This window comes from Lactuca sativa, chromosome 8 (assembly GCF_002870075.4).
Source record: "Lactuca sativa cultivar Salinas chromosome 8, Lsat_Salinas_v11, whole genome shotgun sequence".
Classification (NCBI taxonomy): Eukaryota; Viridiplantae; Streptophyta; class Magnoliopsida; order Asterales; family Asteraceae; genus Lactuca; species Lactuca sativa.
The window spans coordinates 288,693,986-288,708,139 of record NC_056630.2 but is presented as its reverse complement, the minus strand read 5'-3'; the positions used below and the strand labels follow the sequence as shown (position 1 = coordinate 288,708,139).

The 14,154-nt window shown below is 33.5% G+C and overlaps 1 protein-coding gene across 1 annotated transcript; it reads left to right on the top strand.

The window, feature by feature from the left end:
• The first annotated feature begins 2,284 nt into the window (after window positions 1–2,284).
• Window positions 2,285–8,601, top strand: LOC111916959 (uncharacterized). Its single transcript, XM_023912605.3, has 13 exons — window positions 2,285–2,615; window positions 3,556–3,694; window positions 4,308–4,565; window positions 5,376–5,550; window positions 5,856–5,917; window positions 6,034–6,197; window positions 6,441–6,538; window positions 6,641–6,699; window positions 6,794–6,928; window positions 7,175–7,428; window positions 7,724–7,880; window positions 7,984–8,110; window positions 8,271–8,601. Exons 1-13 carry the CDS (start codon window positions 2,560–2,562, stop codon window positions 8,483–8,485), a joined length of 1,899 nt encoding a protein of 632 aa, XP_023768373.1. The 5' UTR covers window positions 2,285–2,559; the 3' UTR covers window positions 8,486–8,601.
• Window positions 8,602–14,154: the final 5,553 nt, after the last annotated feature.

The following is a 14,154-nucleotide window of genomic DNA, read 5'->3' as shown; positions in this document are numbered from 1 at the left end:
AACCCATCCCTTTAGTTTAAAATATTACAAAGCGGTCCCGGTGGTTTGTTTTAGCTAAAAAATGTGTCAAATTGTGGTTTCTCACGTCAAACCTCTTAAAAAAGAACCAACTCCGAACAAATCAAACTCATGCTTGAAGGGTGAGTTTCTACGGTCCCTTTAAATTATTTATTGGGGGGGGGGAAGGGGGGTACAAACAAATATATTATATTATAAGTTTAAAACATAAGTATTTGAACTTATAACATTTATGTGTCATATTTATAGGTCATTTACAAGCTTTAATTACATATATGTCATTTTTATTTATTTATAAGTTTTATTTACATATATGTCATATTTACTTATGTTTATATGTCAATTACATTATATGTCATTTAATAATGACTACAGTAATAATCTTGTCACAAAATATATCTATAAACAATTTATGTTAAATTGCTACATAAATTGGTTTTTAGAGGCATATATGTATTTTAATATATAAAAGAATTACTATTTTGTAATATATGCTTTCTTGTTATTATTAGATATCAAATTAATTATAATAGTTCAACACATATTGATTGAAGACAAACGGACAACAAGCTGTACCGCTAGCCCTTTCTGGATGGCAAAACCAATTATTTTGAAAACAACATTTGTGGATCTTGGAGATATGACATTAGAATGCATGACCCGTTGAACTATATTGAGGAGCTCCACCGCCTCTGGTGCGAGAAAACCAAATGTATCGAATGCAAAAAGGTACAAACACATGTTGATTTTCTATACATGCATTCTCGTGTTTTACCACTTTGCACGCAACGACTTTCAAAGCGGCATGCCCTGTTGTGAACCCCCCGCTCCTCAAACCAACGAGAGGAGAGACCCCAGTAAGATCCACGCACACATGCTTCCCTCTTATCCATCCAAAGACCAAAATGTCAGCCGGTCTAAGTGTGGACCTTCCATCCTGCGGGTCCATCAAAAAGTTCACTGACGCTTCTTTCTTCACAGAAATACCAGCATGCCGACAAACATCAAAGAGAACATCCCGAACCACATCATGTCTGTACTTGAAACTAGGGAGCTCTCTATAATGAACCGCGTGTTCCCCAAAGGTATCCAAATATGTCTTGCGGCAAACCAGACATATCTCGTCAATTGGGAATAGGGGAATCATGAGGCTGTAACGAAGGATAGTTCAGTACTCCACAGGAGACATATGCTGGCCAAGACCATCAGTAAGGATAGTTAGCAGAAAATCCTGAGCATGAGGTGCCCGCAGACACTCAAAGACTGCTTTCTGTCTGACAGTCATGTCAAAGTTGACTTCCATATCTTGGACGATTTTGCTAAAAAGGGCACACGCCAAAGCTTTTTGGGATTTGGGGGGGGGGTGTCCTTATTAGTGAAATCGATACAGTCAAATCCCGGAATCGTATCGCGAAGACAAGTCGTAACACATAGGTAATCCGAGTCCATACCAAATACGTCACTGTCACGTAAGACGTGGTCTTGTAATGCCCAAGATTGGGCCCTCGAGGCTACAAATGCATAAGAGGAAACCTCGTATGCCGAGTACAAACCCAAACCACCGAAACGAATAGGTAAGGAAGTCAGACGCCACTGAATGTCTCCAAAGAAGGGGCCTCCACATACCACCGTATCCTCGATAGACCTGCGCAATCCTTTGTCAAAGAACAAAGCTGCCTCTTCTATTGTACCGGCTAACATGTCCTTAAACCAAATAAAAGTTTTGTAATGCCCATACATGATCAGAGTAAAAGGAGCTCACTCTGCGGGTCACATAGTTGTGGAAGAAGACTATCAAATCAACAACATTGATCGCTTTCTATATGACCAACCTGCTAATAAACCATGTGTCTCTGCTAACCGCCCCCTAAGTAGCTTCACCCAAAGAAGGTCTCCCTATATCTGTAGATATTCATTTTGTTATTTCAAAAATAATAAGTATATGTACATACTTTGACTATGTTGAGAGCATAAGATGTACATATAGGCTAATTAAATGAATCGAATATACATCATATAAAACTTAATTTGAATTGTTTATCCTTAAATTATATATTGAAGATTTGTTTTTATGTTTTAAACTATTTATTTCACTATTTTATATTATAAACTATTTCTAATAAGATCTTACTGTTAACGTTTTGCAAGGGAAAAAAACGATGATATAGGATCCAATCTTTGATAGCCTTAATTAAAAGTATCGACACGAGTGAGAGTACTATGATGCAAACTATTGACACGCGTGTTCGAACATTGAACGGCCTTCTATTATTATATGTCCCCACTACTGACCAACACAATGCCCTCCACCGACGACAGCGACTCCTCGCCGGAGAAGTTAAAACTACGCTATCACCGCCGGCAAAAGCCGACGAAAATGTCTTCCAGAGTTCCTCAAACTATCGTCTTATCACGCCGATAAGTCCTCCACCTCTTCCGCGACGTCGTTTCGTTATATCTTATTTCTATCCTTGTCGCTTTCAACCGTTCCCATTATAAATTTTGATTCCAACCTTCGATCAGTCAAACACCAGTGACGCCATGAATAGGCTTATCTACTCATTCATCTTCATCGTCTTCGTTTTCTCCTCGGAAAGGTACTTTCTTTCTCTCTTTCATGCTGTTCGACCTTACAGTGATTGGAATTAAAACCATGTCATTTATTTACTTATATTTGGTCAAAAACAAAAGAGTCTGACATTCGATTTCGTGTTCTTAAATTTAATCAACAGAAATGGGTTTATTTTTGGTCTTATTCATATGGGTTCCCTGAATCAAGCTGTAAAAGCTTACGATAATAGAAATTTTGTCTGATTATTTGATAAATAATTGTAGAATAGCAATACCTTTTTCTTGAATTCGATTAATTCAAATGTGGAGTTTGCTTTCGGTTCTAGTGATCTAGCTGACATTAATTTTGATTTTCAAGAATCACGATTAGTTTCAAATACGTGACAACACTAATCTAATGGAAGGAGATCTTTTATTTTTTGTGCGAAAAACAGTGAAAAAACTGAATCTTTTATGCTACTTTAAACGGGTTTGTTCTTGAATTTTATTTAAACACAGCCGTTTTTCCCCTTTAGCTCAAAATGAGAGTTGGTTTTGACTTTCCAGAGTCAAAACAGAGCAATTCATAATATCGAAATGAATAAGAGTTGATGGTTTATGGATAATTAGTTTATGACAACATTAATCTATAAAACGAAAACTTAGGGGGTGTGTGTTTAACGTGCTTTTTTGGAAATACGAATTAGATAATCAGTTATCAGTTGTACAGATTTGTTATTTCTTGTTTTTGAAACAACTACTTTATAACTACTTACGTTTCTTGAAATCCTTGTCAATTTGGTATAATTTGAAAGGAATGCTCCTCTTTAAGCATAAGTTGAAGTTCTAAATCTTGCTTTAACTGCAATGTGTCTTTTTCTGTTTGGTTTTGGATTATGCGTTTGTTGTGGTGGATTTTTAATGTTAACATGATTTAAGATGCTCGATTGTATAATTATTAGAAATATATATTTTTTTTTGTATCAGGGTGTTATCAGAAATCCATGCTAGCATACCACCTAGAGGTTGGAATTCATACGATTCGTTTTGTTGGACAATCTCTGAAGACGAATTTCTTCAAAATGCTCAACTTATTTCACAGAAATTGCATGCTCATGGCTATGAGGTCTTACCAATAATCCCTCCATCCCATAAAGATTGAAACTTTTCCATTTTGGAGTAGTCCCAAGTTATAGTTTCCTATTTTCCCAATTTCGTCATCACAAAAAGATAGAAGATATTGATATGGGCTTCATTAATTTCTCATTTTCAAAAGGGTGTTCTAGATATTTGATAAATAGTCAAACGTCTATATAAAACTATGAGTTTTTGGCCCATCAAAATCACAACTTTTTCCACTTTTGAAAAATTTGAAGTTACAATTAGTCAATTACCAATTTGCCCGTTGTCATCTTCACAAATGTGTATGATGTTGATGTGTGCTTCTTTCCTTTGTGATCATTAAAGGGTATTTCAGAATTCAGATATTTGATAAAATACTCAAACATGTCTCCAAAATGACATCCTTGAATTTAACAACCATTTCCAAGAATCATCCATTTCCATCGAAAAATATCGATGTTATAACTCTACCGCTTTGTGATTTCTTGATTTTGATAAAGGGTATTTCAGACTTTCAATAAAATAGTCAAATAGCTCTCCAAAAACGATATTCTTGAATTAACATAAGCATTGTTGTTTAAACCCTTTCTCTTTGTGATTTCTTGATTTTGTTACAGTATGCGGTTGTGGATTACCTTTGGTATAGAAAGTTAGTCCCTGGTGCTTATGTTGATTCGCTTGGATTCGATGTGATTGATGAATGGGGGAGGATGAGTCCGGACCCACGTAGGTGGCCTTCATCAAAAGGTGGCAAAGGGTTCAAAGAAGTAGCTAAGAAAGTTCATGACATGGGTTTGAAGTTTGGGTTCCATATTATGAGAGGCATAAGCACACAAGCCGTGAATGCAAACACCCCTATCTTAGACATTACAACGGTATTTCTCCTAAAATTTTAAGCTCAAAAGATGAAATATTTTGTTCGATTCAAAGTCACTATTGATTATCTATATGTAGTTTTATCATAAGATTACATTCGTAGGATGAAGTTTAGTTTTATGTTCTTCATTTGTTAGGAGAGGGGTAAATTGTAGGGAGTAGCAATGTACTTTTCCTTTACTAATATAGACAGTGTACTTTAATTCCTACCCATGAAAATTGCAAGAGCTCCCGTTTGAAGGTTTCATAGTTATGGGAAGTTTCCCAAGTTGCTATTACAATGATTCACTCAAAATTACAAATTGTGATGAGATGATTTTTGTTTACAAGATTCTTTTATATTATCATCTTTGAAGGGCATTTGAGTATTTTAGACATTTGATAAATAAAATTTCATAGTTATGACTTACAAGATTGATGATAGCGATTTTGGTTCACAACATTCTTTACTTATTGTTTTTTAAGGCTTATTTCAAACATTTGATTGATGATTGAGTACATTCCTAAAAGTATTGAATCAAAATGGAAAGATGCATTTTTTTAATACTTATTTAGGTCGACAAGATTCTTTCTTTTGCTATTGTTGAAGGGTATTATAGACATTTAACTAACAAAACACTTCCCTAAAAGTGTGTGCTTGGTCAAACATTGCAATTTCATGCAATAGTGGGAGCATATTTTAATCGTCTTTCTTTGAAGGACATTACAAGATTCTTGATTTGGTTATTGTTAAAGGGTATTTTAGACATTTGACTAATAGCACACTTCCCAAAATGTGTTCATATAAACATTATTTGAATTATGAATAGGGAAAAGCATACACAGAAGCCGGAAAGGTTTGGCATGCAAAAGATATAGGATTGAAAGAGAGATCTTGTGGTTGGATGAAAAATGGTTTCATGAGTGTGGACACTACATTAGGAGCTGGAAGAGCCTTTTTAAAGTCCCTTTATCATCAATATGCCGAATGGGATGTCGATTTTTGTAAGTTTCTCACTATTCTTTAAATAACACTTCTTCCATCTTCTACACTAGCTCCATAACCTCATTATAGAGAGAAATGATTTTGATGCGAATACATAAGATTCCCTTATTTTGTCATTATTAAAAGTATGCAAGACATTTTCCCAATTGTCAAACATTTTTAAAGGGACATTATGTTTTAATTCAAATTTGCAATTTCACGTTCTTGACCTTCGTAACAAGAAACATGTTCTATTTATGGTTTAAACATAGCAAATACATTTTAAGAATCACCTAATATAACAGTTGCTTGTGTCTTTTAACAGTAAAACACGACTGTGTGTTTGGCGATGATTTTGAGCTAAGTGAGATAACGATTGTTTCAGAGGTACATGAATTTATCTCCTTTTTACCCCATTTATCACGCATGACATGACAGAATACGTCATACTTCACTTGTTGTGCAAAAGACGTGAATGCCCTCTTAACAAATAACGATTGCAGATATTGGAGGGGCTTAATCGTCCAATTCTTTATTCACTCTCACCTGGAACAAGTGCCACACCAGTCATGGCTCAGCAAGTTTCAACCCTTGTGAACATGTATAGAGTCACTGGTGATGACTGGGATAATTGGGGAGATGTTGCAGCCCATTTTGATGTTTCAAGGTAATGTGTATACATTGTTGACTTTTTCAGTCAACCATATTATTTTCTGAATTGAAATTTGTTATGAATCAAGTCGTAATTTAACAACATTTCTATTTTTCTACTACTTGTTATGAAGTCGAACCAAATCCAATTTCGTCTCTTACAGAAATTTCAAACAATTTAAACGAAGTTGATTTCCAATTAAATATAACCCAAGTCGTATCATTTTTAATTAATTTGGAAAATTTTCTTGTTTCTTAGAGATTTTGCAGCTGCTAGTATGATAGGAGGTGGAGGTTTGCTCGGAAACTCATGGCCTGATTTAGATATGCTTCCACTCGGATGGCTTACTGACCCTGGTTAATTTTCGTTCTCAAAAACTTAAATTTTATAAAAAAAAAACGGATCTTTTTCTTTTAATTTGTAAAGAGCTTTATCGATTAATTAAGTTTTATTTGTAGGAGTCAATGTTGGTCCACACAGGTTGTCGAGACTTACTCTAGACGAGCAAAAAACTCAGGTGGGTTGATTTGGCTCTTTCTCTAAAGATAATCGAATCAAATTTGTTCATTCTTTTTTAATTTTGACTTTCTTTGACTTTTTACAATTTGCAGATGACTTTGTGGTCAATGGCTCGATCGCCTTTAATGTTTGGAGGAGATATGAGAAAGCTTGATGATGCAACTTATCGACTAATCACAAACCCAACACTATTGGAAATCAACTCTTTTAGCTCAAACAATAAGGAGGCATGTTTTACTATTTCCACTAATTCCTTTACTTAATTACTTGCTTCAAAAAAGGTCAACTTTTTGTTTTTGAAACCCGTCTTCGACCTAGAGAACTTCAACTTTTTATCTCCAAATTTTTGTAATTTGTTATATTTTACTATGTAAAGGAAACAAATCTCAATAATTTGGAAGTTGAAGGGTAAGTAAGTAATTTGACTCTCGAAAGTCAAACTTGGTCTAACAATTGTATCTTGTTGTCTACAGTTTCCTTACATTACCAACACGGCTGAATACCAATTCTTGAAACAAGGTCCACACTTTCAAACTAGAAGTCTAAAAGACACGGGTGCATCAGAAAAACTCATTTTAGGGCTCTCGAGTTGTCATGATTCCAAAGCCAAAGGGTGGTTTGTGAGAGCAGTTGATGCGGATCTTGAACAAGTTTGTTGGAGATGGCCATCAAGAACCAAAAATTTCGAACCTTTTTGTCTCTACAAATCGGACCCTCTTTTACAATCGTAATTTTCTAAACCTCTTTCATGTGTAGAGCATTCTTTTTTCTGATAAAAAAGATTATTCTTCCAGTAACCCCTGAGCTGGCCCACACTGTTTGCCCTAGAACCATCATGTGAGAGGTAAATCAGGGACACTCTGGCTAGCATAAGGGCCCAATAGCCAGAAGGAGCCCAATCCACATTGGAATTAAAACTCCCACACTGCAACTACTGAGACTCGAACCTTTCGGGGAGAAGAGGGTTATTTTAACATAAAGGCCAATAATTTATTGATGCTAACTTTTTTTTTTTTTTTTAGAGATGAAGTTACATATAGAGAAAAATATCGAGGGAAGCTTCACCTACATGCAAGAAATAGGGATGGGTTTTGCTTTGATACTTCATCCAAACGGAAACTTACTTCAAAGGAGCATAAGAGAGCATCTTTTTTTCCTTGTAGGCCGGATGCTAACCAGGTATGAGTTGGAACATTAAACACCTCTTAGGAGGTGAGAGAGCTAATCTTTTATATCGATAAAACGTGATGCATTATTTGATTGTTGATTTTTTTGTTTTTAGATGTGGGAGCTAAATAGCAATGGAACACTTGTGAATAGTTATTCGGGTTCATGTGCTTCTATCAAAGAAACAAAAGCCAATGCGGGTCCCGGAGGAGTTCGCTCATGGATTGCAACCGGAAAGAAAGGTAAATGTTTAAAACTTTAAATCACTTTTACAAGATTCGGTTTTTGAACTTAAATGATCACTTATGTATTGTAGACACCATGTGGACACCTCATGAACATCTTTAACCTTTAGTTTTGTTAACCTATTCATATCATCAACCCAATATTGTAATGTTTCAGGAGAGGTGTATCTTGCTTATTTCAATTTGAATACTTCAAGAACAATTATTTCCACAACTATATCAAATCTCTCAAAGGCATTTCCTATGATAAATTTCGGCTTGTGTTCATGCAAAGAGGTTTGGAGTGGGAAAGATTACGGGTCACTACAACATTCACTCTCGGCTTCTGTTGAGTCACATGGTGTTGCCCTTTTTATCTTGACTTGTTCTTAGTTTTCATGGGAAACACATATTCTATTTGTGTTGTATTTGCATTGTGGATTCTTGAATTCATAAACAGAAATTCAATGTCTTTAAGTAGTTCAAGAAGCTTGATTTAGATCCCCAAAGGGGTTTGTTTTGCGGTCCCTCGACATTATTTGCAACCATCTAAAGCAACAAGTGAAGCCATTTAAAATTTTAGTTTATGCTTTTAGAAACCGACATGCTTTAAAATTAAAATTCGATCTGTTATAAAATTATTTAATTTAATTGTTGCACTTATTATAGAATGCAAAATAAATATAAATACAAAATCGAACGGCTAAGTCTCGTGTTAGACATGATTCTCGTAAAATAAATAAGTTCACTGAAGTACATATGACATTTTGAGCAACAACTGCATTTTGGCCTTTTGGGGATGTAAGCTTTACCCCTTAAGTGAAGTGCTATATAAAATAAAAAAAATTAAATTAGTGGATTTAAAATTTAACATTTTGTTATTTTAAAATAACATTTTTTAATTAATTTGTTAAGACTGAGAATTGTGGATAACAAAAACGACTTATCTGTAAGAAATTTTATTATTTAAGGTTGGGTTAAAATATATGAAACTATAAATGGCAACACACAAATCAGTTTTTATGTGTCTGTATAGGTTATACATTTTGACTCAGAATGTAAAACAAAAAAACGAAGTTAATGAAAGATGGAGGAAATTTAATTTATTATTACTCAATGCCCAATAAATAATTAAGAATTAATTTGGTTAGTTTACTATTTATTATTAATTTATAAATACTTAGAAATTAACATGACAATTACTTATTAAGAGTTAATGAATAAATAAGTGGAATCAATTATGCTTAAAAGAATTAAATTGATTATTTTGAATAATTAATAGATAATTATAGAGGATAATTACCAAGGAATGAAATTAAAATTTCTAAAGGATTGGATTTTCCTCACCTATATAACAGCAACAGGGCATCAAAGGCATCTCATAAAACCTTAATTCGACATTTCCTTGCCGAATTCCTCTTCCCTTTTGTCCTCTTGATCGTTGACTTATAGAATCTCACAATGTTCTTTTGTGGTTGATTTTCTCATACTCCACAACAAGGGTTCTTGCTTTGTTGGCTTGTTAAGGGATGCGATAATGTCAGAGGGACTATCGTTTGGTTCCTTGATCTTCCAACAACTAGTTAAAGGTAATCCTTAACCTCACTTTTAGGGTTATGGTTGTTTTTAATTTAAAAAAAATCATGATCTAATGTTTAATCATAAGTGTTCTAGTTTTGAAAGACTATGTTATTATTTGCTTGATTGATTATTTTCATATGAACAATAAGAACACCTTATGAATCTACAATGTTATCAGAGCCATTGATTCTTGTTAATAACACCTAGAATTTGTTTCTTGGAAAACTTAATGGCTAAGATATTGTACACATTGTTTGGGAAAGCGTGTGTATGAAATATATACATTAGGCTTTCGATCCAGTATAATATGACATGAAACGAATTCTTTTATTTTTTCTATATGTTTGAATTAATTTCCCCTTAATTTTGATTCTATTATGATTTTTGGCTTTATGTTTCGGCATGAATTCATATAATTAAAATCATGAAGTGTGTCTATATGTTTATGTCTTTAAAACAGTTTTTATTGATATTGTAATATATAAAAAATGATTATGTGCAAATTATTAATTTCGATCCTAATAAAAATAATGTTATTTTTTTTATGGACCCAATAACCCATTGGCTCTTTTATATATATATATATATATATATATATATATATATATATATATATATATATATATATATAAGTAAATTCAAATAAAAACAATAAATAGTGTAAAAACCTAAAAACATTATTTTATGTTATTATTCTGTAACTAGTTTATAACCCGTGAAATCACGGTTACAAAATTAATTAAACTTTAATAGTTAGAACACAAAATTATTAATCAATTATAATCGTTAATTTAAATAAATATGTGAAATTATATTACCTTATAATTTATATTAATTTTATTTTAAATTTTATTCCATTGTTATTAATTTATTGTAATTAAAGTGAAAATATTAAAATTTGAAATAGATAATTAATAGGTTGACAAGTGGCATACATTAATTAAGAGGTTTAATAGGGTGACACATGACAAAAAAAAGAATAAAATATGTATTAATTAGGAGACCTAATATGATAACACATGTCAAAAGGAGGTTAAAGCTATTCTTTTGCAGTTGGATTAAGGTGTCTAAGCTTATAACTAAATTGGTATCATTTGTAATTAGAAGCAAAATCCCTTTTGGGTTGCCCTCAAAACCAGCAAGTGATTAGAATAATATTGGGAGAAAGAGATTAATTTATTCATTTTTTATATGATTAATAAATTGCAATAAATGATTTGTTATTATATTATATGATTAATATATTAATTAGAAATAATAATAATAATAATTAATCAAGAATTAATCATAATTAATTTGGATTTAATTTTGAGTTAATTAGAATTAATTAAGGGTGCAAGGACTGGATTGTAATTGTTTAATAGTTGAACAAAAAGGAAATCCAGAACCTTCCACAAGGGTAGATAGTTTTAGGGATGCTTATAAGGCATTTGGAATATTCATTCTAAGATAAGGAAACTAGATAACTACCCGGATTTGAAATAATATTATTTTAAGTCAGGATTAGGGTTTATAGGGTTATCATATCAAGTATAAATAGGACCATTTGGTGCCTATAATTCTTCAATATCTTCTACTAGAAGAATAACCAGAAATTATCTCATATCTCTCATTGTGTTCTAGTTGCTAGGGTTTGGGTACGAGCCATCAGAGGCACTGAGCTTTTGTTGCTAGCTAATCAAATCTATAAGGAAGGATTCAATCAACTTGTTTTCTATAACAAGTTCAGGGTATATAACTTTACTATGAGATTTTTGAAATTGTTAGGGTTCTTCATAGTTTTGTCAATTCAAAGTATGTTGCCTTAATGTGAAGACATAGATCCTTTTAGGTTGCATGTGCCCAATCTTAATTGTTAAGTGATTTTCTGCTTGAGCATATTATTGTAATCTAAGAAAACCATCAGTGGTATCAGAGCCTCTTGGTGTGTCTTGCATTGACGCACATTTGTGAACTGAACAATTTTTTTTCGAAAGAACTGTTATCACGACGTGAGAAGTATCTCTTACGACATGAGATCGGTACATATCAATATTTTTAGGATTTGCTGCCTAATTTGAATTATATGGTTGTTATTTGTGTGAGAAACAATAAATATCAATAGATTTTATATTTATGAGATGAATTAAAGACAAGAAATAACAGTGATAAAAAGGTGCCGAATGATTATTAATCACAACAATATAATAGTTCTTGAGGCAAAACTATTCTGTACTTGCTTTTAAAAATCGTAACCCTAAAAGTTACATGCACGCTATATATAAACAAAGACAAACAACAGTTCCGAACATGGACATGCCCATTTCGGAATCTAATAACATACATTTGACACAACATAATATTAGAGCTAACAATCTCCCGCTTTGTGTCAAATCGGAATAAGGACTTCACTGTTGTCTTTACGCTTCAAAAACCTTAGGCACTATTTTTAGATGGGATACCCTAACAGCCAGATACCATTGAATCATATCCGACATGCATTTTATATCAGAAGTTGGGTTGGTTTTGTTCGCTTTAGCCCTTGTCATGATTTGATTCATAGCACTTGTGAAATACAAGTGTTTGTCTCTTAAAAAGAACATGCAATTTTTCAGAACTGCACCCTCCTTCTTCTTATACATGATGCTCTAATATTCTTTGTCGATCAGTCCCCTTAGCAGTTGTTGGATGTCCTCAGGTTCTTCAAATGGATTTATTATGGGTCTTTTATTCAAAACTGAGGCAATCTTAATATCCTTCTTCACAATCTCCTGGATGTAGCTCTTAATCATCCGCTTCAGATGGTCAAAGATAGCTCGTATTTATTCACATCCTTCGTAATAATATTGAATAACGAAATCCAATCATATAGATTCATGAAAGGTAAATCAGCCAAAATAAACTCATGAAGCACATGATTTGAATCCCGAGATCCTTTAAAGTGAATGTTTGAAACATCATCAGTTTCCACAGGTAATCTGACCTTCAAACCTATGATCCTTTTTAGACTCCAGGACTCGTACTAAGGCTTCCCATACTTGAGATAAAAGTTGAAGAGTTTTCTGTTGATCGCGTTGTTGGAGATTGGGGACTTCTCAATCTTTTGGAAGCATTGGAAAAGAAACACTCGTGGGGTGAGGGGGAAGTCTAACTGGCATTCAATCTCATTTCTGGTGTCAAAAGATTTCTTCGGTTGTAGCCAGTATAACGCCAGAAGATCAATGGCTACCTTATGAATTCGATGTAAAGTCCAAGCAGGAAACAAGGACTTCTGACTTTCTAAAATAAAAACTAAATTTTTAACTTTAGCATCTTCTGCGTCTAGCTTCTTTCTGAGAGCATTGATCTCATCAAGCTCTTTATCCTGTTTCTTTCTTTCATCCTTTTCTGCTTCAAACATATTTTTTTCATCTTCTTCTTCAGAAATGGCTTTGCATTTATTCCTTGATCGAGAAGCTTCATTACCATTATGATCAATATCTTCTTTCACATTAACCTCCTCGTCTCCCCCTTGTTTCAAAGAAGCACTGCTTCCTGAAACACCATTGATTTGATTCAGCAGAGCGAACATTGGCTTAAGTTTTTCAGACAAATTAAGGCATACTATATCATTGAATGGAGGAGATCTGGTCTTAACGATTCTCAATGGTCGTTGATGAATTTTGGAATTATGAGCCTTGATGGAGAACTTCTCCTCTTGTAGCCTAGCAACATCAGATTTAGCATTCTTCAATTTTTCATGCAAAACATTTTCCTTATGAGTTTGCTCCGCTAAGGCATCTATTATCTTATATTCTGCTGCCAAGTTAGTCTGTAATTTATCAAGTTGGGTGGTGATGGTTGAGTTTAGATCGACATTGTTAAGCTTGATGTTGGCACAAAATTTTGAAAGATCTTCTTTCTCAGCTTTCAAAGAAGAACTAAAGCCTTCAACGACCTTATTAATATCTATTGTGTTTTTGTCCGAAGAGGTCCTAAAGTCAGCCATGAATTCCTTGACTTTGTTTTATAATTGCATGACCTTTTCTACAACTTGAATTATCTTCTTGTCTGAGACTTGGGCAACCATGGTGGATTCTTCAATGACTTTGGTATTTGCAGATGTGATCATTTCCACAGTTGCTCGATGAGTAGTCAGAAGATTTTCCCATTTAGTAGAAGAGAAGGCTTGAGAATGATCTAAGATTAAGTCAAGCTTTTCTGGTAACTGCTTGAACCGTCCCTTTGTCATAGGTGATGGGATTTGAGCAATACATCAATTCTATGGTGTACATGCAAACCCTAATAGCTTTTGGATCTAGTTTGTCTAATGAACATGCAATTGAATATCCAAAGCTATAAACCCTAGATCTATCATATAAGAACTGAAATAAGGGTTTAGTAATTACCTTTGATTGTTATATTGTAATAACAATCAATTCCTTGCTTTGATTTGCTTCAGAAAGCTTAGTGCCTCAAGTGTTGCACCTTTAATGGAGTCACAAACACCACTAAGCAACAAG